Source organism: Capricornis sumatraensis, chromosome X (genome assembly GCF_032405125.1).
Source record: "Capricornis sumatraensis isolate serow.1 chromosome X, serow.2, whole genome shotgun sequence".
In the NCBI taxonomy this organism is placed as follows: domain Eukaryota; kingdom Metazoa; phylum Chordata; class Mammalia; order Artiodactyla; family Bovidae; genus Capricornis; species Capricornis sumatraensis.
Window position 1 is genome coordinate 107,281,993 of NC_091092.1, and position 26,372 is coordinate 107,308,364.

The 26,372-nt window shown below is 36.4% G+C and overlaps 1 protein-coding gene across 1 annotated transcript in view; it reads right to left on the minus strand.

The window, feature by feature from the left end:
* CFAP47 (cilia and flagella associated protein 47) overlaps positions 1-26,372 on the minus strand; it is a 504,236-nt gene that overhangs the window by 31,076 nt on the left and 446,788 nt on the right. The window contains exons 62-64 of the mRNA XM_068963234.1: positions 23,313-23,465; positions 9,863-10,034; positions 4,528-4,689 (exon numbers count right to left, since the gene is read on the minus strand). Coding sequence (XP_068819335.1) covers positions 4,528-4,689; positions 9,863-10,034; positions 23,313-23,465 — 487 coding nt within the window. The remainder of the gene's footprint in view (positions 1-4,527; positions 4,690-9,862; positions 10,035-23,312; positions 23,466-26,372) is intronic.

Below are 26,372 nucleotides of genomic sequence, written 5' to 3' on the forward strand. Positions count from 1 at the left end.
CCAGTCCATCCTAGAGGAGATCAGTCCTGAGTGTTCATTGGAAGGACTGATGCTGAAGCTGAAACTCTAATACTTCGGCCACCTGATGGGAACAGCTGACTCACTGGAAAAGACCCTGATGCTGAGAAAGATTGAAGGCAGGAGGAGAAGGGGACAACAGAGGAAAAGATGGTTAGATGGCATCACCGACTCAATAGACATGAGTTTAAGCAAGCTCTGGGAGTTGGTGATGGACAGGGAAGCCTGGTGTGCTGCGGTCCATGGGGTTGCAAAGAGTCGGACACAACCAAGTGACTGAACTGAACTGGCATACTATATAATTCCAACAACATGACATTTTGTAAAAGACTATGTAAAAAAGCTACAGAGACAATAGAAAGATCCGTGGTTTCAAAGGGTGGGGTAAGAGAGATAAATAGGGAGAGCAAAGAGGATTTTTAGGGCAGAGAAAATTCTCTGCATGATACTATAATGACATATATATGTATCATCATGTGTGTGCTCCATCACTCAGTCATGTCCAACTCATTGCGACCCCACGAATTGTAACCCATCAGGCTCCTATGCCCATGAAATTATCCAGGCAAGAATACTAGAATGGGGTGCCATGCCCTCCTCCAGGGGATCTTCTTGACCCAGGGATTGACCCTGAGTCTCCTGCATTGGGAGGTGGATTCCTTACCACTGTGCCATCAGAGAAGCCCATATATCATCATACTTTTGACCAAAGGCATAGGATGTACAACACCAAAAGTTAGTCTTATTGGAAACTACAAACTTTGGATGGTTATGATGTGTCAGTGTAGGTCTAGCTTTATTAAAAAATGTACCATTTATGTGAGTGATGTTGATAATGGGGGAGGTTACACACGTGTGGGGGCAGGGGGTGACTGAGAAATCTCTGTGCCTTCCTCTCACTTTTCTTGGAAACCTAAAACTGCATAAAAACTATTCTAAAAATCTAGTACATAATGAATGATTCTATTTATATAAAATATCCAGAAAAGGCAAGGTTACAGAGACAGAAAGCATATCAATGGTTGCCAGAGATGAGGGGTGGGAATAGGGGTTGACTGAAAAGGGGTTTGAGGGAAATTTGCAGGAAGATGGACATACTAGTGGTTAAGAACCCACCTGTCAATGCAGCAGACATAAGAGATGCGGGTTCAATCCTTGGGTCAGGAAGATCCTCTGAAGGAGGGCATAGAAACCCACTATGGTATGCCTGCCTGGAGAATCCCATGGACAGAGGAGACTGGTGGGCTACAATCCATAGGGTCACAAAGAGTTGGACAGTACTGAAGTACTAAGTTGCTTCAGTACTGTCCAACTCTTTGATCATGAACTCCTTATTGCCAGATTCAGACCTCAACCGAACAAAGTAGGGAAAACCACTAGACCATTTAGGTGCAACCTAAATCAAATCCCTTATGATTGTACAGTGGATGTGAGAAATTGATTCAAGGGATTAGATCTGATAGACAGAGTGCCTGATGAACTATGGACAGAGGTTTGTGACATTTCCAGGAGACAGGGAGCAAGACCATCCCCAAGGAAAAGAAATGCAAAAAAGCAAAATGACTGTCTGAGGAGACCTTACAAATAACTGTGAAAAGAAGAGAAGTGAAAAGCAAAGGAGAAAAGGAAAGTTATACCTGTGTGAATGCAGAGTTTCAAAGAATAGCAAAGAGAGATAAGAAAGCCTTCCTCAGTGAACAATGCAAAGAAATAGAGGAAAACAACAGAATGGGAAAGACTAGAGATCTCTTCAAGAAAATTAGAGATGCCAAGGGAACATTTCATGCAAAGATGGGCTCAATAAAGGATAGAAACGGTATAGACCTAACAGAAGCAGAAGAGATTAAGAAGAGGTGGCAAGAATACACAGAAGAACTGTATAAAAAATATCTTTATGACCCAGATAATAATGATGGTGTGATCACTCACCTAGAACCAGACACCCTGGAATGTGAAGTCAAGTGGGCCTTAGAAAGCATCACTACGAACAAAGCTAGTGGAGGTGACGGAATTCCAGTTGAGCTGTTTCAAATCCTGAAAGATGATGCTGTGAAAGTGCTGCACTCAATATGCCAGCACATTTAGAAAACTCAGCAGTGGCCACAGGACTGGAAAAGGTCAGTTTTCATTCCAGTCACTAAAAATGGCAGTCTCTAAGAATGCTCAAACTACTGCACAACAGTATTCATCTCACACACTAGTAAAGTAATGCTCAAAATTATCCAAGCCAGGCTTCAGCAATACATGAACATGAACTTCCAGATGTTCAAGCTGGTTTTAGAAAAGGCAGAGGAACCAGAGATCAAATTGACAACACCCGCTGGATCATCGAAAAAGCAAAAGAGTTCCAGAAAAACATCTATTTCTGCTTTATTGACTATGCCAAAGCCTTTGACTGTGTGGATCACAATAAACTGTGGAAAATTCTGAAAGAGATGGGAATACCAGACCACCTGACCTGCCTCTTGAGGAACCTATATGCAGGTCAGGAAACAGCAGTTAGAACTGGACATGGAACAACAGACTAGTTTCAAATAAGAAAAGGAGTATGTCAAGGCTGTATATTGTCACCCTGCTTATTTAACTTCTATGCAGAGTACATCATGAGAAACGCTGGACTGGAAGAAACACAAGCTGGAATCAAGATTGCTGGGAGACATATCAATAACCTCAGATATGCAGATGACACCACCCTTATGGAAGAAAGTGAAGAGGAACTAAAAAGCCTCTTGATGAAAGTGAAAGAGGAGAGTGAAAAAGTTAGCTTAAAGCTCAACATTCAGAAAATGAAAATCATGGCATCTGGTCCCATCACTTCATGGGAAATACATGGGGAAACAGTGGAAGCATGTCAGGCTTTATTTTTTTGGCTCCAGAATCACTGCAGATGGTGACTGCAGCCATGAAATTAAAAGACGCTTACTACTTGGAAGGAAAGTTATGACCAACCTAGATAGCATATTAAAAATCAGAGACATTACTTTGCCAAGAAAGGTCCATCTAGTCAAGGCTATGGTTTTTCCAGTGGTCATGTATGGATGTGAGAGTTGGACTGTAAGGAAAGTTGAGCACTGAAGAATTGATGCTTTTGAACTGTGGTATTGGAGAAGACTCTTGAGAGTCCCTTGGACTGTAAGGGGATCCAACCAGTCCATCCTAAAGGAGACCAGTCCTGAGTGTTCATTGGAAGGACTGATACTGAGTCTGAAACTCCAATACTTTGGCCTTCTCATGTGAAGAGTTGACTCACTGGAAAAGACCCTGATGCTGGGCGGGATTGGGGGCAGGAGGAGAAGGGGACGATAGAGGATGAGATGGCTGGATGGCATCACCGACTCGATGCACATGAGTTTGGGTGAACTTCGGGAGTTGGTGATGGACAGGCAGGTCTGGCATGCTGTGATTCATGGGGTCACAAAGAGTCGGACACTACTGAGTGACTGAACTGAACTGATGGTTTTTCCAGTAGTCATGTATTGATGTGAGAGTTGGACTATAAAGAAAGCTGAGTGCTGAAGAATTGATGCTTTTGAATCGTGGTGTTGGAGAAGACTCTTGAGGGTCCCTTGGATTGCAAGGAGATCCAACCAGTCCATCCTAAAGGAAATCAGTCCTGAACATTCATTGGAAGGAATGATGTTGAAGCTGAAACTCCAATACTTTGGCCACGTGATGCGAAGAACTGACTCATTTGAAAAGACCTTGATGCTGGAAAAGACTGAAGGTGGGAGGAGAAGGGGATGACAGAGGATGAGCTGCTTGGGTGGCATTACTGACTCAACAGGCATGAATTTGAGTAAACTCTGGGAGTTGGTGATGGACAGGTAGGCCTGGCGTGCTGCAGTCCATGGGGTTGCAAAGAGTTGGACATGACTGAGTGACTGCAGTGAAAACTGAAGGATGAGTTTGAAACCTAGAATGTGGCTATGATTGAAAATTCTGCATATTTTTTAAAAATATTGAAATGTACACTGACAATGGGTAAATTTTATGATAAGTATATCTCAAAAAAAGCTGTAAAAATATTTTTTACTTCTGAGAAAGGTAAATGTATTATTGTCATGCTGCTTATGTTATTACAAGTATAACAAAGATAGCTGTGACTAAGCAGAATAATACAGAAAATGGAATCTCAATGTAGGTTACCTAATCACCTCTACCTAGTTAAATTACTTAACAGCCCCAAACCATTAAAATTTACTGAGAAACCCATCTATCTTTGAAAAAATACATTAAAACACTCTTTGAAAAACAAATAGAAATATTATTCTAAATTTCAATATCTATTTACTTGTTCTTATTGTTCTTTGGTATTCACTTTGTAGATTTTATTTTCTAAGTTTTAAATAACAAATATGAAATATATAAAGCTTTGATTCCTAGAAGCAATACTGCTCTGACTTAACCAGAAAAAGATGACATAATAGAATTTTCCATCTTAAATTGTTTCCCAGTTCAGCATAAATTTCATTCACAAAACCAGTTACACACATATGCTTGATGTATTACCTTGTCTGACTTGTCAGCCTGAAGTCAACAGTAGATTCCTTAAATAAACCAACCCCTTCAATATCAATGACCCCATCCACATCAGGTTCAGTAGCAATCAACATCATGGGAAACGTCCAGATCCCATCTGTCATACACTCTACTTTCAGTAAAACTTGAGACCTTGAATAGAAAAAGAGATTTATAAAGGATATTGAAGGAAAACAAGCAAAGGGGATATAGCATAGCAGGTCAACATCTAAGGTGAAAATGTAAGTAAACCTGTGGTTTCAGTAAAAAAAACTGAAACTTTTAATTCTTTTAAAAAATGTAGATGGAAAAGATGTGGATAGGCTGTTTACATCTCAGGAATAATTCTGTAGGCCAGAATCCCTATTATTACCCTCCCTTTGAGGTAATTATTTCATAGGGTATCTCATTTAATCTCTAGTTACTTACTAAGAATTAGTAACATATGTAGAATTCACTCTACAAATTTTCTGTACCCAGCATAGAATATCATATTACTTAAGAATCTGAGGAGAGGATGGCAAATGGACCCAAGCGTTACACTAAAAGGTATTCCATAAGGGGATTTTCTGTTCAAACTGAAACATCATGAAAGAGTTCTTTGAACTCTTGCTTCACATAGAAAAATTATATTTTCTGTGAAAAGTTACAACGCCCCCAAAACTGACTTAAACTGAAGCTTTAAAAAATTAAATTGCAACTGATAAATATCATAAACACTTTACAATAACATGTAATTGAATGGCAATTGAATTGATGAAGACAGTAAGTATAGCCTTCTAAGCAGTTGGCTCTGAAGAAGAATGGAGACATAGGTCAGTAGCTGACGGTGAAGAATAGTTATGTGTTTGCTTGCTTCAGGTGGAAATAACTCAAACACATAGCTCTATAGTTGTAAGCCATATCATATGTCAGAATGGACCAAGAAATCACAATCTTCTTACATAAATCTTTCAGAACAGTTCTGGGATCTCTTAGCCTCTTTAAATTAGACTGTGAAATTATTCAACAATTTGGGGAACAGTTAGATAATATATTATCAAATTTGAAAGGTACAGACACTAAACCAGTTAATTCACTATTAGTAATTTCCCTCAGATATACTTCAAAGATTTCAAGAAGCAATGTGTATAAGGATGTTCAATGCTGCATTTCTTATACTACATAAAAAAAAAAAAACAAACTGGTACCAAAATTTTAACAATATCCCTTCAATACAGTGCTAGTAACAATAAAATGGAGTAGCCCTCATAAACAACAAAAGAGTCCAAAATGCAGTACTTGGGTGCAATCTCATAAACGACAGAATGATCTTCGTTCGTTTCCAAGGCAAGTCATTCAGCACCACAGTAATTCAAGTCTATGCTCCTACCACTAATGCCAAAGAAGCTAAAGCTGATCAGTTCTAGGAAGACCTAGAAGCCCTCCTAGAACTATCACCAATGAAAGATGTTCTATTCATCATTGGGGATTGAAATACAGAAGTAGCAAGTCAAGAGATACCTGGAGTAACAGGCAAATTTGGCCTTGGAGTTCAAAATGAAGCAGGGCAAAGGCTGACTGAATTCTGCCAAGAGAATCCACTGGTCAGAGCAAATACCTTTTTTCAACAACACAAGAGACAACTTTACACATAGACATCACCAAATGGTCAATACCGAAATCAAATTGATTATATTCTTTGTAGCCAAAGATGGAGAAGCTGTATACAGTCAGCAAAAACAAAACCTGGAGCTGACTGTGGCTCAGATAATCAGTTTCTCATAGCAAAAAGCAGGCTTAAACTAAAGAAAGCGGGGAAAACCACTAGGCCAGCCAGGTAAAACTTAAATCAAATCCCCTATGAACATGCAGTAGGGTGACAGATAGATTCAAGGCATTAGATTTAGTAAACAGTGTGCCTGAAGAACTATGGGTTGAGGTCTGTAATACTATACAGGAGGAAGCAAAACCATCACAAAGAAAAAGAAAAGCAAGAACGCAAAGTGGTTACCTGAGGAGGCTGAAGAAAGAAGAGAAGTAAAAAGCAAGGGAGAAAGGGAAAGGTATACCCAACTAAACACAGAGTTCCAAAGCACAGCAAGGAGAGATAAGAAGGACTTCTTTAATGAATAGTGCATAAAAATAGAGGAAAACAGAAGGGGAAAGGCTAGAGATCTCTTCAGGAAAATTGGAAATATCAAGGGAACATTTCATCCAAAGATGTGCACAATAATGGCAAAAAACACTAGAGACCTAGTAGAAGTGGAAGAGATCAAGAGGAAATGGAAAGAAAACATGGAAGAACTGCACAAAAAAGATCTCAATGAACTAGATAACCACAAAAGTATGGTAAGCTACCCAGAGCCAGAAATTCTGGAGTGTGGAGTCAAGTGGGTCATAGGAAGCACTGCTGTCAGTAAAGCTAGTGGATGTAATGCAATTTCAGCAGAGCTATTCAAAACTCTAAAATTGATGCTATCAAAGTGGTGCACTCAGTATGTCAGCAATTCTGAAAGACTCAGTAGTGGCCGCAGGACTGGAAGAGGTCAATCCTCATCCCAATTCCCAAGAAGGGTAGTACTAAAGAATGCTCAAATCATTGGACAATTGTACTCATCTCCCATGCTAGTAAGGGCATACTTAAAATCTTGCATGCTAGGCTTCAGCATTATGTGAATGAAGAACTTCCAGACATCCAAGCAGGGTTTAGAAAAGGCACAGGAACCAGAGATCAAATTGCCAACATTTGCTGGATCACAGAGAAAGCAAGGGAATTCCAGAAAACCGTCTACCTCTGTTTCATCAACTATGCCAAAGCCTTTGACTATGTGGATCATTAACAAACTGGAAAGCACTTAAAGAGATGAGAATACCAGACTATCTTACCTGTCTCCTGAGAAACCTGTATGGAGGTCAAGAAGCAACAATTAGAACCCTGTATGGAATAACTGATTGGTTCAGGATTGATAAAGGAGTACGATAGAGCTGTCTGTTGTCATCCTGTTTATTTAACTTATACACTGAGCACATTATGAGAAATGCTAGGCTGGAAACAAGATAGGTAGGAGAATCATGAACAACCTCAGATATGTGAATGATACCACTCTAACGGCAGAAGTGAAGAGGAACTAAAGAAAGTCTTGATGAGGGTGAATGAGAAGAGTGAAAAAGCTGATTTAAAACTAAATATTAAAAAAAAAACAACAACCAACTAAGATCGTGGCATCCGGCCCCATTCAGTTCAGTTCAGTAGCTCAGTCGTGTTTGACTCTTTTTGACCCCATGAACTGCAGCAAGCCAGGCCTCCCTGTCCATCACCAACTCCCAGAGTCCACCCACACCCATGTCCATTGACTCGGTGATGCCATCCAGCCATCTCATCCTCTGTTGTCCCCTTCTCCTCCTGCCCTCAATCTTTCCCAGCATCAGGGTCTTTTCCAATGAAAAAAAGAAAAAAAAAGGTCAAGGTCTTAAGGAATAATATTCTTGTTTTTACTATATTTTATTTTTTGTAAAAACACATTTAAGGTTCTGACCATTACTCTTATTATGTCAGCACTATTGTATGAAAGGATAAACATGGAAAATTACCTTGTTTTTACTGTTGTGCAACAGTGTTTTCCTTAACAAACTCATGAAAATTTTGTTGTCTTTTTTTTTTTTTACCGTGTCAATCAGGAAGAGAAGAATTAAATTTGATACTTATTTAAATTATGTAGGAACAGTATGATTTGGGTATAATTATTTTCTTGTCCTTTCTTCAAAATTTAAAGCTATTGGTTTTATTTATTTATTTTTTATCATTTAATGGTATGTCTTGCCATGAACCATCCCAAATACATATGGAAGAAGAAATGACAAAAACAAATGAGTATGTGCACATAAAATAGAATTTTAAACTACATCGGAACACCACAAGACACTCACAAAATTTTATAAATCATGAATATAAGTTGTCCTAAATTAGTTTCTCAAATATTCACCAAGAAGCTCTAAACTCACCAAATGTGGAACAAATATAAATTCACATTGGTTCTGTTGATACTCACTAATGATAACATTTTCCCCTTCTGGTTTTTGCTGGTAATTTCCCTGTCACTGAATCAACATAATACTAAGCTAAATGTGAAAAAAATACTAACAAATAAATGTTTAGTTAATAAGTTGTATCCGACTCTTTGTGATTCCATGGGCTGCAGCCCACCAGGCTCCTCTGTCCATGGAATTCTCCAGGCAAGAATACTAGAGTAGGAAAAAAAAAGAATACTAGAGTAGGTTGTCATTTCCTTCTCCAGGGGATCTTCCTGATGCAGAGATCAAACCAGTGCCTCTTGGACTGGCAGGCAGATTCTTTACCACTGAGCCACCAAGGAATCCCATAGAAAACTATGAAAAATTTTTTAAAAAGACCATAGAAAACTATGAAAATAATGGTTAATATGTACTTTCTTCTTACAAATCTGATTTTATTACTGCTTCCTGAAGGGGACCCTGCTATCTTTTAGTTATTAGACTACATTCTCATACACACATGGGTACATTGAATGCATTGTTAAATTATAGAAATGGTTAAAAGCACAAGTAATACTGTCAATTTTTTTTTTCATGGCCAGGCTGTATTTTGTGCTTATTTGCAGTTCTAATCAGTGTCTCTGCATCAAGACATAAAATCCTGTTTCAGATGTGACTTATCATACAGTATGTGTAGATGCTAAGTATCAGTTGCCTAAAAAGTAAATACAAAGACACTGGATGAGGTTTTCCAAAGGACAGATATTCAAAGCTTACTATAGTTGAAATTACTATAGTATTACTTACTATGACCCTCCTATACTTTACCTTTAGTACAATGCTATGGTTTTGAATGGTAAAACGGTAATGAGAGCAATTGCAAAGGAGGGCACTCAGCAGTTTCATCATTTGAACTGGTTCTGAGAGGTAGTATGGAGAAATACCTTGTTGCCAATGTATAGCACCAAGTCACGGATTCATGATGTGTGGTAAAACCAATACAATATTGTAAAGTAATTAACCTCCAATTAAAATAAATAAATTTATACTAAAAAAAAGTAGACAGCCCTGTTTTGCTAGTAGCATATCCTAATGACCTTGGGAAGGTCACAATTACTGAAGGATATCTCAGATTTCTAATAATTTGGACTATTCTTTTTTATCAGAATACTTTTCACAGCTGAATAGCTAGAAATAATCTATTTACCTCAATGGCAACAAAGAAGTAATGCAACTGACAAATAGAAAGATGGAAAGAAAAAGACCACATTATTTAGTTTAAAAGAGTAATAATATTGTTTAAAGAAATTAGGGTTTGAAAAAGCAGGTTTACCTCACTGGTTTCTTTGGTGTAAATATCAGACTGAAGACCAATGTTATCTGCTCTTTATTGGCATTATAAGATTTTTTGATCAAATATATAGCCACGCAGGATTCCAAACTAGCCTCTTCATCTTCAGATTCAAATTCAATGCCATATTCAAATTCACGTTTCATAGGTAAATCTAAGAAAATCAAGATTTAAATGCATTTTAATTCAACTAAATACATATAGATTGAAAATCAGTTATATGTCAGCACTAATCATGCACAGGTATTTAGAGTGAGGGAGAGGGTATATGTTATTTAGCTTTGTGTTCATAATACCTAGTGTGTTACCAGGTATATAATAGTATTCAGTATGCTCTTAAGAGTTAAATAAATGAATGGATATAAAAAATAAATTCACCCACTATCCTTAATCTCACCCTCCTTAAATTTCGGACTAATAAAATAAGAAATAGACAAGTGGAAACTAAAAATTAACATTTACTATAACATTTACTATAAACACAATATGATATGCTATATATATTAAAAGCTTATAGACATGATTTATAAAGAAAGTCACATTTAATAATTACTCAGTAAATCTTATTAATGTAAAATAATGGACTGACCCATAACCTTACAAGATCATTTTTCTTTTTTTATGTGTAAAAATAAATCTCAGACCTTCTGAATTGCTAGTTTTCATCCTGTTGACCAAATTGGCAATTGTTCCTATTGATAACCATTCTTTGTTGTAGCAAAATCAATATGTCTACATTTAATATATTGATTTGTTCTGGGGATGGGATATGGAAATGTTCCATTGGAAGCCATACTCTATATTGAGAAGCAGCATTTAAGAGTTTTAGAGTGTTTAATGGGAGATGAAATTTCATTGCATTCAAATAACATATTTTTCAAAGCAAATACTATTGAGATCTGCATCTGTTTCTGCTTAATTATTGAAGTTTTTACAGGAATGGCTGTGTCAGAATCAAGATAGGAAATGAGAAGCTAAATTTAGTTTCAGAAGCATTGAACCCCCTGTGGGGAATCTGTTACTATAGATGTCATAATTTCAATTCTAAGAAGATCCATTGGTACAAAACACAGACCTGATTATCTGCAAGGGGACAGGGGTCATGCAAGTAGGAACAATATTAGTACTTTTTACACTTTACATATTTCCCTTGTTTTAACTAGAATATAGTGATATGAACACATAAGAAAGAAAAACAGAATCAGGTGGTACAAAATCCTAACAAACTGACATTCTGCATTGTGTCTTCAAGCTAACAAAGTAGAGTCTCTGCATTTTATTTGAAAAGTCATATTATCAAGTTAAAAGCATACCTTTTGCAATGTTCCCAACTTGGAGAGGATCTGTATAGTACTTTTAAGTGTATTGGGTTGATCAGAGCTAAGTCAGTGAGACCAGTGTAAATTAGTTATCATCTGATTGTTGTATAAAATTAATTACTCATGACAAATATAGCTTGTGACTTTGAGAGAACAAATGCACACTTCTAAAAACATTTAAATAAATGTAGTTTATCTTAATATAGATTACAATTTCAAGATATAAGTCTATAGTCCTTAGGACTACTGTAATAAATTTTTTGACACAGGAGTAAAATTCTGTTTTTTGTTTGTTTTAAACACAAACTCTTAAAAAGACATTTGAACTCACAAAATTAAGGGTCAGGATAAATATACATTTGATTTCAATTGTGTTTTAATAGGTATTGAAATATTTACTAACCTCTTTTTTTCTATCTTATATAATGGTTATCACATGCTTGTTTAGAAGCACTTCCCATTTTCAATGGTTTCCCATTCTGTGAAAGTTTTCAGGAACTGCTCACTAAGAGCTGTAGATTTTGCCCCAGTTAAACTTCCTAGCTATGGAAAAATTCATAACTATGAGGCAGATAATTTTGTTTACTTATCAAATATCTAAACACACTTTAAAAACATTTTTCTTATCATCTATATTTATATTTCTTTTTTCATTTGGTCAATAATAACTGAAAACTTTCCTTGAAATGACAAGTAAGGTTCTTGTCCCCATGGAACTTATAACTGGGAGGAATGAATTGCCAATAAACTACCAGTGATACCGCGTTTTCAATGATGACTGTGAGAACGGCTACTATGGAGAAGCAGAAGAGGCTATGAGAGCTCAGGTCCTGGGAACTTGACTGCCAAGGTCCTGAGGAGGAGACCAATATACCAAAGTTAAAAATAAAGTTGATAAGGGCCTCCTGCATGTAGACAAAGAAATGCCTCTTAGGCATCAGAGCAGCATGAGGGAATTTTCCACAGCCTCTTTGGGAAAGAACTTAAGCAGGTGGAGCAAAAGGGAGTGGGATGAAATTTCCAAGAGATGAAATGGGCATAATGGGCAAGACTATGCAGGCTATGGTGATGATTTGGGACTTCTAAGAATAGTAAGAACCTATGGAATGTTTTAAATATTGAAATGATGTGCTTGTTTAATGGTAAAGTGAGCAAAAGGGGGTTCGTAGAGAAGGTAATGATGTTTCTGCAGTAGTTCAGGCCAGGTGGTGACCTGCACAAGGGTGAGAGGAAGATGGAGATTAAGCTCAAGCAATGTCCTGTGAATGAAGTGGGAACCATGGGAGCAGTCCTGACTGGTAACCAAAATCATGAGCTTCTCATTTTAGTACCATATTCATACCCTTAATATACATGCAAAATATTTAATCAAACATATTTCAGACAATTATAGAGTATGATATATCTATATATATCTATCTACTTATCATGTACTGTCTAATAAACAATAATGGTAATAATCACTTGGGTATGGCAAGTGGTCATTATATTGAATAAGAAGGGTATGCTTCCATCCTTGTGTAATTATGCAACCTAATGCTTATATCATCATGCCAATAAATCATGCAATGGCACCTATGGTCAAGGGTGCCAGATATGTGGATGAATTTTCTCAGGACAATAATTGATTTTTATTCCATGTGGAAGAATATTAGTAATTTTAAAAGACCCTTGACAAAACATAAATAGTCAAAAAGTACTGAATTGTAACCAATTTATTTGGAAAATATATTGTGAAACTGTGTATTTTATATCATTTTAATCTGTAAGAAATACACTTCATAGCAAACCCAACCAAAATGTCTCAATGAGAAGTGAATATCAAAGTATAATGAACACTGTTATTCATATTCTTTCATAAATTTCTATAGTTGTCTCTTCATTAATAATAGGCATCTACATTTGCTTGACAGGGTGTAATAATCATAGAAGGAAGGAATGGAGTACTGAACACAAATTTGAAAGAGGATAATAACAACAAGGTATTCAAAGAAAATAGAGGATATTGGATAAACCACCTAAAGCTATTTTCTTTGAACAGATAATGAAGAATGTGCCATCTGCACACTCTTATTATTTTTACAAAATTGTGTGTCTTTTTGAAGGGTTATTTAATTTACATGTTTTACTTCACTTTCATAAGGTCATTTAATAGATTAACTTAAAATAATTGCATATTCTTTTGCTACAACTGCAAGTACAGTAAACCACAGAACAAAAATTAAAGGAAGAAAGTGGCAACATAGCTAATGCTTGTCTCGCACATTTCATTTTAAACAAGAATCCAGAAATAAAAGATAAAGGAACTTTTTGTAACATAAATATTTTATCCAGCCATTTAGCAATTTAGCACCAAATTTCAGAATCTATTTAAGATTAGGTACCATATTTTTGTACTTTCTGATACAATATTATTTCATGTATTAATGAGAAAACCCAGCAAATGACATTGAAAGAATCATGTTTCCATCTCAAACTGTCATTTGTCAGTGACCGAAGATGGGTCTTCTAGTACATCACTGTCACAAAATGCCCAACCAGAGCTTTAAATGATAATAATGGTAATATCTAACACTTATGAGACACTGACTGAGAACCAGGCACTTTTAAGAATTCTATGCATTTACACTTAATCTTTAAAAAAAATCCTATGAAATAGATACTATCTCCATACTACAGTTGAAGAAACAGAGTTTATAGAGAAGTAAAATAATTTTGTCAAGGCCATATAGAAATTAAATAGAAGAACCCAAGTTGTCTGAGTAAAGATGTCACAGCTGAGGATACCAGGCCCGACAAGTGGCACAACTGCTGAGAAGATGCCATCAGCAGCAGCTTCTGGAAAGTATGCAGGCCATTATCTGTGCAAAGGAGTGTTCTGGCCCTCAGGGTAGAGGCCTGGGTCACTCAAACACTGAGTTTCTGGTCAGAAGAAGAGGAGCCAACAACAGAGATGGAAAAGGGATAACCAGCAAGATATAAGCTCAAATTTGACCACTGGATTAGGCATACTGGATAGGGCTGACAATCTTGTCAAGGGTACTCTCATTAGAGTAGTTAGGACAGAAGACTTAATGGAGTGAGTTGAGCAGAGAAAGCAAAATGAAGAGAAGCAGAGGGAAGGATCAAGTCTAGAGGCCAATGTGGGGTCATGGGAGGGCCAATGACAGGCTTCTCTGGAGCTGGTTGTGATTACAGACCAAATCCAACATAGGCATCGTCATGTAAACAACATGCAACAAGATGACTGGCCTTTGGGTAAAATGAGACCAGTGTGACAAACAAATCAGCAAATCAGGCACGAAAAAGACAGTAGATTAATCAAAGAAAGACAGCCTCAAGCTACAGTACACCTGGGATGTAAAAGGAAGTGGCATGAATTTGTTATGCAATTAAATGGCAAAACTACTCTCATAGAAAAAGTCCCACAGAGAGAAAGTCACTGAACTAATCTCCAGAGAGGCATAGAGAAGGCAGAGACCAGAATTACTTAGGAAGAATAAATACAATTATGGGGGAAATACTGCCCACAGGGTATAATTTGTAGTCTTATAGAAGCCACATTTCAAAATACTGTCTAAAAATAAAAGCAGTGTAATATCCCAGTAGGGCAACACCAATTGATTTAAGTAGTACAGGTGCATAAATCTAACATGTTGGATAGACGATTTCTTGAATTCCTTGACAACAGTCTGTGCTTTGTTAATTTTGGCGTCTCTGGGACTCAGCATAATACCTGGCAACAAAGATGTTCCTGAGATTGTTGTTGAATAAAAAAGATATGAAAGTGATCAATCTGTATTAACTCAATGGTGTTTGTGAGGAGTCAGGGTAGAAAGAGAACAGAGAGGTCCTAGTGTTTTCATTTAAATGAGGTTTGATGGTTTTATTGGACTCTCAGGGAAATAAGATAGTGATAAGTAAGAGAAAACAATAGGAAGGCAGTGGTGGGGATCCTTATTTCCTATTGATCTTGTTTACATAGAGAGGCTTTTTCATTTGCTAGAAGGGAAAGGTATAGGAGGGAAAAATATCTCGGCATCCATCTGTCTCCTTCATCATATTCTGCCCTCTGAGAGAAAACAACGTATCTGATCAGTGAATTTGGGTGAAGAAGTGAAGCCTGAGCAGACCCTTCTCTTTCTTTTCTGATACCATCAATCAGCATGCACACTTTCTCTTCCTTCTTTGTGTGTCAATTGTTTATTCCCGTACAACTGGCTAGTTTGGGGTAAATGCACTCGATTGTGGTGGAAGGTATTGACAAGCCCAAATGAATCCATAGTACCAAGTCATTTTCCAGTTCACCTTTATAATAAAGGTACCTTTTGATCTCCATCTGCCTTACTTCTACATCTACTTTTCAGATGACTAGAAATTTGGATGAAGGAATACAGGTTGTTAATTAATGATCACACCTAAAATCCCATCACAGCTTAAGCCACATAGTAAAATGCTTTAATTTCCACCTTATAATAAGGGATTTAAGAGACTATAAGAAGTACAAAATGGCATGAACAACATGACTTTTGGATTCTACTTAATGTGTTGAGTAAACTATAATCAAATGACACACATAGGTGAAAACAGCTGGTTTGCCTTTATATAAAGGCTAAAATAGTATTCAGCCTTGTGATCAGCCCCATACCTTCATAAATAAATAGGTGAGAAGGGAACAGCAAGCAGGGGGACTTTCAGAGACTTCATACAAGTTGGTTACATCTTTGGAATTGGGCAGTAAAAGGAATCCAGCAATTACCAGATGCTTTTAAGGAACTCAGACCAGAGCGAGGTCAACTGATTTATCAAATATTCAGAGAAAAGACATTAAGACATTAATATTTTTAATGTTTAAAAACATTAAAATTGAGTGTCTGTGCTTAGTTGTTCAGTCGTGTCTGACTCTTTGCGACCCCAGGCACTGTAGCTCGCCAGGCTCCTTTAGCCATGAGATTCTCCAGGCAAGAATACTGGAGTAGGTTGCCATTTCCTCCTCCAGGGGATCTTCCCAACCCAGGGATCGAACCCAGGTCTCCCACATTGCAGGAGAACTCTTTACCGTCTGAGTCACCAGGGAAGTCACTGAAGAAACCTACTTCTGTATAGCAAGACATGCTTCAGAACAGAAACAGATGTTTAAAAATTAAAATGTCTTTTGCAAGGAAAAAAAAAAAAAGATGATCTCCTTGAGTTTGGTGGTATTGAGCAGAGGAAAAGCTACTAGAAAATGATGGGAACAGGTAAGACTGCAAACCTCCCAAATAGTTATTTTCAATAGTAAGCATTATTTTTCATCATGAAAAGTAATGAAGTAGTGAAATATGAGCCACATCAAAAGGTGTATTTTCAAGAGCTATTTAAAAGAGAGACTCTTTTCCTTATATGCCTTTCGAATCTCTCAGAATGATGTTGGCAGCCTCTTTATAGACCATTCTTATCTAGGAGGGAGTGGATTTTTTTCAGGTAATAAGATCTAATCAATTTCTATTATCAGAATTATATATATATATTTAGCTTGCAACCTGACAAGGGTACAATTTAAGCAATTTAGGTGGCAAGAACATATTAAAATGAGTCCTGAATGTAAGCATTTGTTTACCTTCCTTACTTCATGTCATAGAAGCATCAACATTTTGCCTTCAACAGGATAGATTTCAAATAAAAATCAAGCTTGAAGACTAAACTATTAAAATTCACTGAAGCATAACAGGATGTCACACAAAACAATGATTTCACTTCAGAAACTGGACATTCACTGGGGAACACTTATTATAGGTTGCCTGCATGTTAAAATTGTTTTCTATTTTAGTAAGAAAGTACTCACATTTATTTATCACTGGAAATTGGAAACTGTATTACACATTTGGATTCTGTGGTTAATCTACACTAATATTCTTATCCCAACAATCAGAACTTTTTTTTTTTTTTATATTGGCTTCTGGTTGAAGAAAAGAAAGCCAATAGAATTTCATTTACTTAACAATCACTTTTTCTACATTTGTCCAATGCTACTACATGATTCACTAAAGCAAAATCTGTACCCAACTCATAATAATTTTTGGAGATAAATGGAAATGGTTCACATCAGTCTGATTTCATTATTAATACATAGTTCTTTGAAATAGAGATTAACTATACAGGTGTTATAGTGGAAAATTCCCCTGTCCTCATACAAATTTATTTCACTTTTTATAAATTTAAGCAGGCTGTGATTATGTTAGCATTTTTCAATTAAAAAATGAAAATTCAACCAAGGAGAAAAAAGTAGTAAATTAATATAATTAAAAATTAAATATCTCATTGTGCAACCTAGTGACAGTATTACTATCTCTCACTCTCATATAATTCATACTATCAATAACTGTCCAGTAAACCAAAAACAAGTTAATCTGAACTAATTTTTTTGAATCTTTGGAACTACACTGGGTACATATAACATAGACACTCATTTCATAATTCCATCTCCAGCTTTTAAAATAGTGACTGAGAAATTTTATAATGACAGTGTGTGGGGAAGATGATTCTGATATTTTTACAATCCATTCAAGAAATATTTATTATTTCTAGAGCCTCGTCTACATTTACACTTAGAATGCCTATTTGCAAATAACAGAACCCCCGTTTGAATAATCTTTTTCAGAAGATACCAAGTGTTTCATGAAGTAAAGGAAGAGTTAAGCATGACAGAGTCATGTGTTTATTGATGAGCAGACAGAGAAAGGAGACCTACAAAGAGAAGAGAAAGCAGGCCTGCAGAGAAAAGTAGAGAAATAAATACTCCCTAGCACTACATATTACAGCTTCAGCAAATGAAGGTAAACAGACTTTCTGCATTTGACCACAGAAGATTTGGGGGAGCCCAATCTCCCTTATAAGCCCACTCTGGCCAGGAGGACAGCATATGACTGAACTATGATAAGAACTTGTGGCAAGCTTGGGAAGTAGTTTCCATAAAAAAGCAGTGAAAGTTGGCAGGCTGGGCAGAGCAGACTGTCTCATAGATGCTGACCATGCTGGTAAAGTAGATGGTAAATGTAGACAAGTGGCAGGTGATCCCACTCAGGTTAATAACAAGTTAATGTCCTAGAGAAATGAGACTGGAATGACAGTAGGGGACAAATGGTGAATGTAATTCTGGATTATTTTATATAGATTGAATAACATTTTAGTAGATAAAAAACGAGGAAAACAACAGAGTAGAAAAGACTAGAGATCTCTTCAAGAAAAGTAGACATACCAAGGGAATATTTCATGCAAAGATGGGCTCAATAAAGGACAGAAATGGTAGGGACCTAACAGAAGCAGAAGATATTAAGAAGAGGTGGCAAGAATACACAGAAGAATTGTACAAAAAACATCTTCATGACCAAGATAATCACAATAGGGTGATCATTCACCTAGAGCCAGACATCCTGGAATATGAAGTCAAGTGGTTCTTAGAAAGCATCACTACGAACAAAGATAGTGGAGGTGATGGAATTCCAGGTGAGCTATTTCAAATCCTGGAAGACAATGCTGTGAAAGTGCTGTACTCAATATGCCAGCAAATTGGGAAAACTCAGCAGTGGCCATAGGACTGGAAAAGGTCAGTTTTCATTCCAATCCAAAAGAAAGGCAATGCCAAAGAATGCTTAAGCTACCACACCATTGCATTCAACTCACACGCTAGTAAAGTAATGCTCAAAATTCTCAAAGCCAGGCTTCAGCAATATGTGAACCATGAACTTCCAGGTGTTCAAGCTGGTTTTAGAAAAGGCAGAGGAACCAGAGATCAAATGGCCAACATCCACTGTATCATCGAAAAAGTGAGAGAGTTCCAGAAAAACATCTATTTCTGCTTTATTGACTATGCCAAAGCCTTTGACTCTGAGGATCACAATAAACTATGGAAAATTCTGAAAGAGATGGGAATACCAGACCACCTGACCTACCTCTCAAGAAACCTATATGCAGGTCAGGAAGCAACAGTTAGAACTGGACATGGAACAACAGACTGGTTCCAAATAGGAAAAGGAGTACGTCAAGGCTGTATATTGTCACCCTGCTTATTTAGCTTCTATGCAGAGTACATCATGAGAAACGCTGGGCTGGAAGAAACACAAGCTGGAATCAAGATTGCCAGGAGAAATATCAATAACCTCAGATATGCAGATGACACCACCCTTATGGCAGAAAGTGAAGAGGAACTAAAAAGCCTCTTGATGAAAGTGAAAGAGGAGAGTGAAAAAGTTGGCTTAAAGCTCAACATTCAGAAAATGAAGATCATGGCATCCGGTCCCATCACTTCATGGCAAATAGGTAGGGAAAAAATGGAAACAGTGACAAATTTTATTTTCTTGGGCTCCAAAATCACTGCAGATGGTGATTTCGGCCATGAAATAAAAAGACACTCCTTGGAAGAAAAGTTATGACCAACCTAGATAACATATTAAAAAGCAGAGACATTACTTTGTCAACTAAGGTCCGTCTAGTCAAGGCTATGGTTTTTCCAGTGGTCATGTATGGATGTGAGAGTTGGACTGTGAAGAAAGCTGAGTGCTGAAGAACTGATGCTTTTCAACTGTTGTGTTGGAGAAGATTCTAGAGAGTCCCTTGGACTGCAAGGAGATCCAACCAGTCCATCCTAAAGGAGACCATTCCTGGGTGTTCATTGGAAGGACTGATGCTAAAGCTGAAACTCCAGTACTTTGGCCTTCTCATGCGAAGAGTTGACTCATTGGAAAATACCCTGATGCTGGGAGGGATTAGGGGCAGGAGGAGAAGGGGATAACAGATGATGAGATGGCTGGGTGGCGTCCCTGACTCGATGGACATGAGTTTGAGTGAACTCTGGGAGTTGGTGATGGACAGAGAGGCCTGGCGTTCTGAGATTCATGGGGTCGCAAAGAGCTGGACACAACTGAGTGACTGAACTGAACTGAACTGAGATAAAAATGATCAGATACCATTCATATGAAATATGTTTTATGGCTGAAAAATGGATGAATAGTGTTAATTTTCTATGTTGCAAAGTAATATTTTATTCAGCAAGCAGTGGGTAACCACAGGGTAGGAAGTATAACAGAAGAGGGTATGATAATAAAGGGAACGTGGAAACAACTTTTTGTATACTGATTGACCACTTCATACTGCGCATTTTACCTTAAGTTAGGAAAACTCTCAGAAAGCTTTGCCCTTATAAAAGTTTTTGATTTCCTCAGGGCTTTAAAGAAAAAGCAATTAGGTTAGGCCTGAACTCAATGTGAACTGCTCAGAACCTATGATTTCATATCTAGGTTTTAAATCTAAATTATTATTATTTTTTAGAAAGCTTTAAAACATAGTCGAGCTTGGATTCATGTATCATCCCTTCCTCTGCTGCACTGTAGGACCCTGGACAAGTCATTAAACTTCTTTTACTGAGATTTCCTCACTTGTAAAAAATATAGAGATACTATGTGTTTCATAGGGTTTCTTTGACGTTAAGTTCTACAATAATGTAATGAATACAAAACATAAAACAGCATAGTTCTTAGAAGATTAAATGCTCAACTGGCATGGACAGCAATAAGGTTCTAATATGGGTTTGGGGCATGGTAGGAGGTAGAGACAGAATGACAATACTTGATATCACATAGATGGCAGAGGGAACTGGAGAAAGGGAAATGGTACTCAGGCCCCAGCAACAGGGCCAGTGCAGGTCCAGTTAAACTTGAATCCTCATCTCTTTAGGGGATTGGAGATGTTGAGCAGAGATCTAACTGGAATGCTATCCTAAAGAGTGGGGATACCAGTCTGATGGTAGGAGAGGGATGGGATCTAGGTAAATTTCCAGGCCCAGAAAAACACTCCATGTGTAATAGGTTCTCATTAAGTATTTTGGATGGAAAGATGATAGATTTTATCAGTTCACAGGAAATAAAATATGGCAGAAATTGCTAATTGTCTCCCCAATATTTACTTTCTCCCTTTTTGCTTTTCTTTGTTCTAGAATGTCTCCCAATTTAATCTGGGAGTCTGTCAAGAGACATTTCCCAGTCTCAAGGACATCTATGTGTGCCTGTATATAACTGAGACCTCACCGATGGGATACAAGTAGAAATGACATATGCATCTTCAGGTCATGGTTTTAAAAGGAACCAGCTTGTTATTTACTGAGGATGTGACTGTAGAATCGATGATGCAGATGAGGACAACTTGGTGGATGGTGGAGCAACAAGAAAAAAGGACCTGAAAGTGAAAGTCGCTCAGTCGTGTCCGACTCTTTGCAACCCCATGGACTCCAGAATACTGGAGTGGGTAGCCTTTCCCTTCTCCAAGGGATCTTCCCAACCCACGGATTGAACCCAGGTCTCCCACATTGCAGGCAGATTGCTTACCAGCTGAGCCACAAGGGAAGCCCCCAAAGGACCTGAATGCCTGGTAATCACAGGGGGCAGAGGCATTGCACTCCCTAAACCATGCCCAAGTCCACGCTCACATGTGAAAGAAAAAGATGCCTGCCTTGTTTGTCACTATTAATTGGTCTTGGTTAAAATAGCTGGTTACATTCCTAACAAGCTTCCATCACTCAAGTATGGTTGGAGGTATGAGAGGGTATATTTCAAATTTATTATATTCTAACACCATATGACTAACCTAGATAGCATCTTAAAAGGCAGAGACATTAATTTGCCAACAAAGGTCTGTCTAGTCAAGGCTATGGTTTTTCCTGTGGTCATGTATGGATGTGAGAGTTGGACTGGGAAGAAAGCTGAGTGCCGAAGAATTGATGCTTTTGAACTGTGGTGTTGGAGAAGACTCTTGAGAGTCTGTTGGATTGCAAGGAGATCCAACCAGTCCATCCTAAAGGAGACCAGTCCTGGGTGTTCATTGGAAGGACTGATGCTGAGGCTGAAACTCCAATACTTTGGCCACCTCATGTGGAGAGTTGACTCACTGGAAAAGACCCTGATTCTGGGAGGGATTGGGGACAGGAGGAAAAGGGGATGACAGAGGATGAGATGGCTGGATGGCATCACTGACTCAATGGACATGGTTTGCGTAAACTCCAGGAGTTGGTGATGGACAGGGAGGCCTGGCGTGCTGTGATTCATGGGGTCGCAAACAGTCGGACACAACTGAGCGACTGAACTGAACTGAACTGAACACCATCTGAGTGGGACTAAGTTGAGCTGAGGGACTGCTATTCATATTCATCAGAAATGTCTTTAATCATTTAAAATGAGAATTTATTACTTAGTAGAAATATTATAAAGAAGTAAAAATTATTTTACTATTGTATATCCTCTCTATACGCTTGTATACTCTCCCTTTTGTTATACCTCATTTACATTCTCTCATCATTGAAATAATTAGACACAGAGATGATAGTAGTGAGATCAAAGTAAAAAACGATAGACCAAAATAAGAAAACTAGAGAAGATATTTTGATTCTGCAAGGCATTTCATACTTAATTTTGTGGTTACTTTCCTTTATAAATAATACATAAAGATTTCTCCCCTTCATACTAATAAAATGATTGTTAAGGGAATTTCCCTTTCAATGTGAATAGGAACTTTCTACTTTATTTCATGTGGAAGATGGCCGAAAACCAAAGTTTGTATCATTGAGAGTTGATTTTGCCAGACCATCATATAACTTTTTGAAATGTCTTGTTTAAGATGCCAAATGTCAGAGGGATTATTATAAAAAATATATATTTGGGCATTGCATCTAATTTATGCCAATTTTTCTATCTCTTTAAATAAGAAATATTTTATTCAAGGTCATTCTTTCAAATTTAAAGCTACAGCCATGGCTTTAATCACATTCCATAAATCAGAAAAAAAGAATAAAGTAAGAAACTAAAGTTGAAAGAAATGAAAATTACAGTTATTACATTTTTTTCTTTCCTCACTGATGACATAACCTGAATCTATTCTTATAAATCCATTAATAACCATAACTACTGTCATTTGCAGAAAACTACTATGTAAAGAGGACAAAAATAACACTCATTTGGACACTAACTGTAAATGAGAAATAAATGGGCATCGATTTTCATGTAACTGAGTAATCAGCAATCTGAAATTTAAGGAAATTGAGTTTTTATTTATTATAATTTTTTATCCCCATGACTGTGTTCTCTTACCTCCTCTGTCTTCATAATATGCATATGATTTTCTTTTTGCAATCACTGTAAAGTCTGACAGGTCTAAGATAGGATTTTCTCCCCAAAAATCTCCATCCAGTGTGACTTCCACCTCCTCTTCTAGCCTCTTTCTGGCCTGACATTTTATGACAACTACAGGAGAGAAATACTTTCAGTTAATTTGATTAATGGGCTATTTGATTGTTCTTGAGATAGAAAAAAATGAATTATGCTATGAAAAATAGAAGTCCCTTTGGCAGACTTTGGCATGTCATTGCATCTGGTATTAACACACATATCCTCATTCAGTATCTATATACACTGACATTTTGGAAGCAACATGAATATTAAATAATATGTAAAAACAGCATGACAAGAGATAAATCTAGAAGATACACAGCAAAGTACAGAAGATTACATTAAGATGCAGAAATGTGATTCAGGGACTAGATTTTTCAGCTATTTGTAAGCTTATTATGGTAAATACCAAACTTTACTTAAATAAAAATACTACAGCAAATACTTTCAAATAATTTTTTTAAAGTCCTATAATATTTATTTTACAATACTTTTAGAATATGTCTTATTATCTCCTAAATTAAAAATATTAATTTAATTAATATTTAACTAAAAATAATAGTACATGCACCTTGAAATGTACTTAAATTATTTAAGTAAAATATTTTAATTTCCATGTGTGAATTGCTTTTAAATTTACAAAATACACTATTTAGGGGTTAAAAATAAAACTGTAATTATTTATTTTAAAATAATATTAACCATTATTACATATTAATTTAATTTACAGCATTAAACATTAAATTAATGTAACTTTATATATTTCTCTCTATATATTAAACTCCAACATTTTCTTATATAAATTTCAGATGTGTTATTGAGTCTTGTGAGTAACCAAAATATTATATCTATATATAGCTAATAATTTTATAAAGGAATGTTACTATGCTGGCACTATCTCTATAATATTATGAGGCCATGTATACTAGAGTCCATATTTCTCTAAAATATATCAAATGTTATATTTTATCAGTTCAGATGCACACAGGACAAAATGAATATGAGATAAAGAAGTGAATCATAATATTAAAAAACCTTTTGAAATATATTACTCTATGCTTTTATGACATCACTAATAACATATTTTAAAATAATTTTATTAGAATATAGTGCTTTACAATGTTGTACTAGTTCCTGCTGTACAGTAAAGAAAGATAATATGTTCATCGGAACTGCAAAACTGGATAATGTCAGCAGATTTATGTGTTTTTGCAATATGTACCACACCTACAGGAAATAAATAATTAAAATAAATTTTATTTTAGTTCTTAAATTTACAGGTTGATACTGAACATTTTGGACTTAGAATTAATTATGTGAAATGTACAACGGGGTACAAAGTTAGATGTAAATTAAGTGGGTTGAAATGGCTGAAGAAAATGTACAAGCTTTTCTGGTTATAATTAGCTTCAGTTTTAGAGCACTAAATCGGAAATTAGTGTGATCAAAGTTACAATTAGTATCATGTCACTGGTCTTGTCCTATAAGTCCTTAGGTAATTAGTGCCCTAGCAGGACCAGCATTACTAAATCACAATGGATTCACATTCCATTGTCTTTACACTGTGATAGGGAGTGCAGCCCTTTTCCAATTATCTACCTCAATGGACAGGAGCAGATTAGAATGCACAAAGATAAAAGGTGGCTCACAGTGCAACAAAAGTACCCTGGGCTTGAGAATAATCTGGGTTATAGATAAACATAGAAAAAAAGAAAAGAAACAACAAACATTGATGGTGATACAGTTGAGCAGGGAAAGCAATGGGTTATTTCCGATGTGTTCTTAGGAATGAAGAATGGATTGTACAGAGTAAATAATATTTATTTATAAAATCTTACCCATTTGTTTCTCAAGGGCATTTGTAGAGAAAAAGAATTACTAGAATAGGTTTTAGACTTTTGGTAAAATGATTTAATAACTACTATACAATCTGCTCAGAACACAGATGTTCACTTGGTTGTGCTAATATAACACAGGCTATTTACAGAACTCACATTTACTTGAAAAAAAATAATTACCAAGAGAAGTGACTTGATAGAAAATGTCTATGTTTTCGAAGTATATTTAACCTCTATTGAAGACAACGGTGCAAGAAATTTATGTTTTTATTTTCTCATAGGCTTTATTTTAGACTTCTAAAAATCTGCCCTAAATCTTTAATCTGGGGGGAAAAAAAACAGTATCTGGAGTAGACACGAGCAATACTGCTGTTAGAATTCCAACAGAGTAATGTCTAGGCTGTATTACATCACTGATCGGAAGACTATTATAAATTTTAAACTGCTCAGCACTATGGAAAGTATACAAACTACTATGTCCTAGATGGAAATAAAAAAATATTTTGACATGTTTGTGAACCATTCTGAAGATAATTTAGTGTATGTGAAATATTTATGTGTTGATAGTTTTTTTAGCACAAGAATAAAAATACTTCGAGGAAAACAAATGACATTTATTGTCAAAGGAATTGTTAGGTATGTGGATTTTCACTCCACTTAAAATTAAACTCCATAAGGAAATATATAATCTTGTTCTTCCTTTATAACCAGTGTATCTGGGGAAATGCTGTTATTCACAAGCAAAACTTGCTATTTTCTCTTCTAAGTGTGGTGACATAATTTATGCCAGTAAAGACAAGTCCTTTTTCACTAGCAAAGACTGGTATTGGAAGGAGAAGGAAAATTCAAAATTTCAAGACTTCTTACAGCTTATTTCTGTTGTTCAAGGTGGAGATTGAAAACAGATATCCCTTTGCTGTGCAATTCAGTGATTCTTACTTATGAAGAACTATGCCTAGAGCCTGGTAAGAGGTTGGGATACTAAATTTCACCCTATGGTTATCTAAGAGGAATTGTGCTGGTTATTTAAGAGGAATTCTTACACTGACCCTGGGAAGAAAATGGGAACATCAAAGTATGCAGAAGAAGTGAAGAGTGTTAAGGAAAGAGAACATACAGAAACTTGAGACAAGTCTGGAGTATG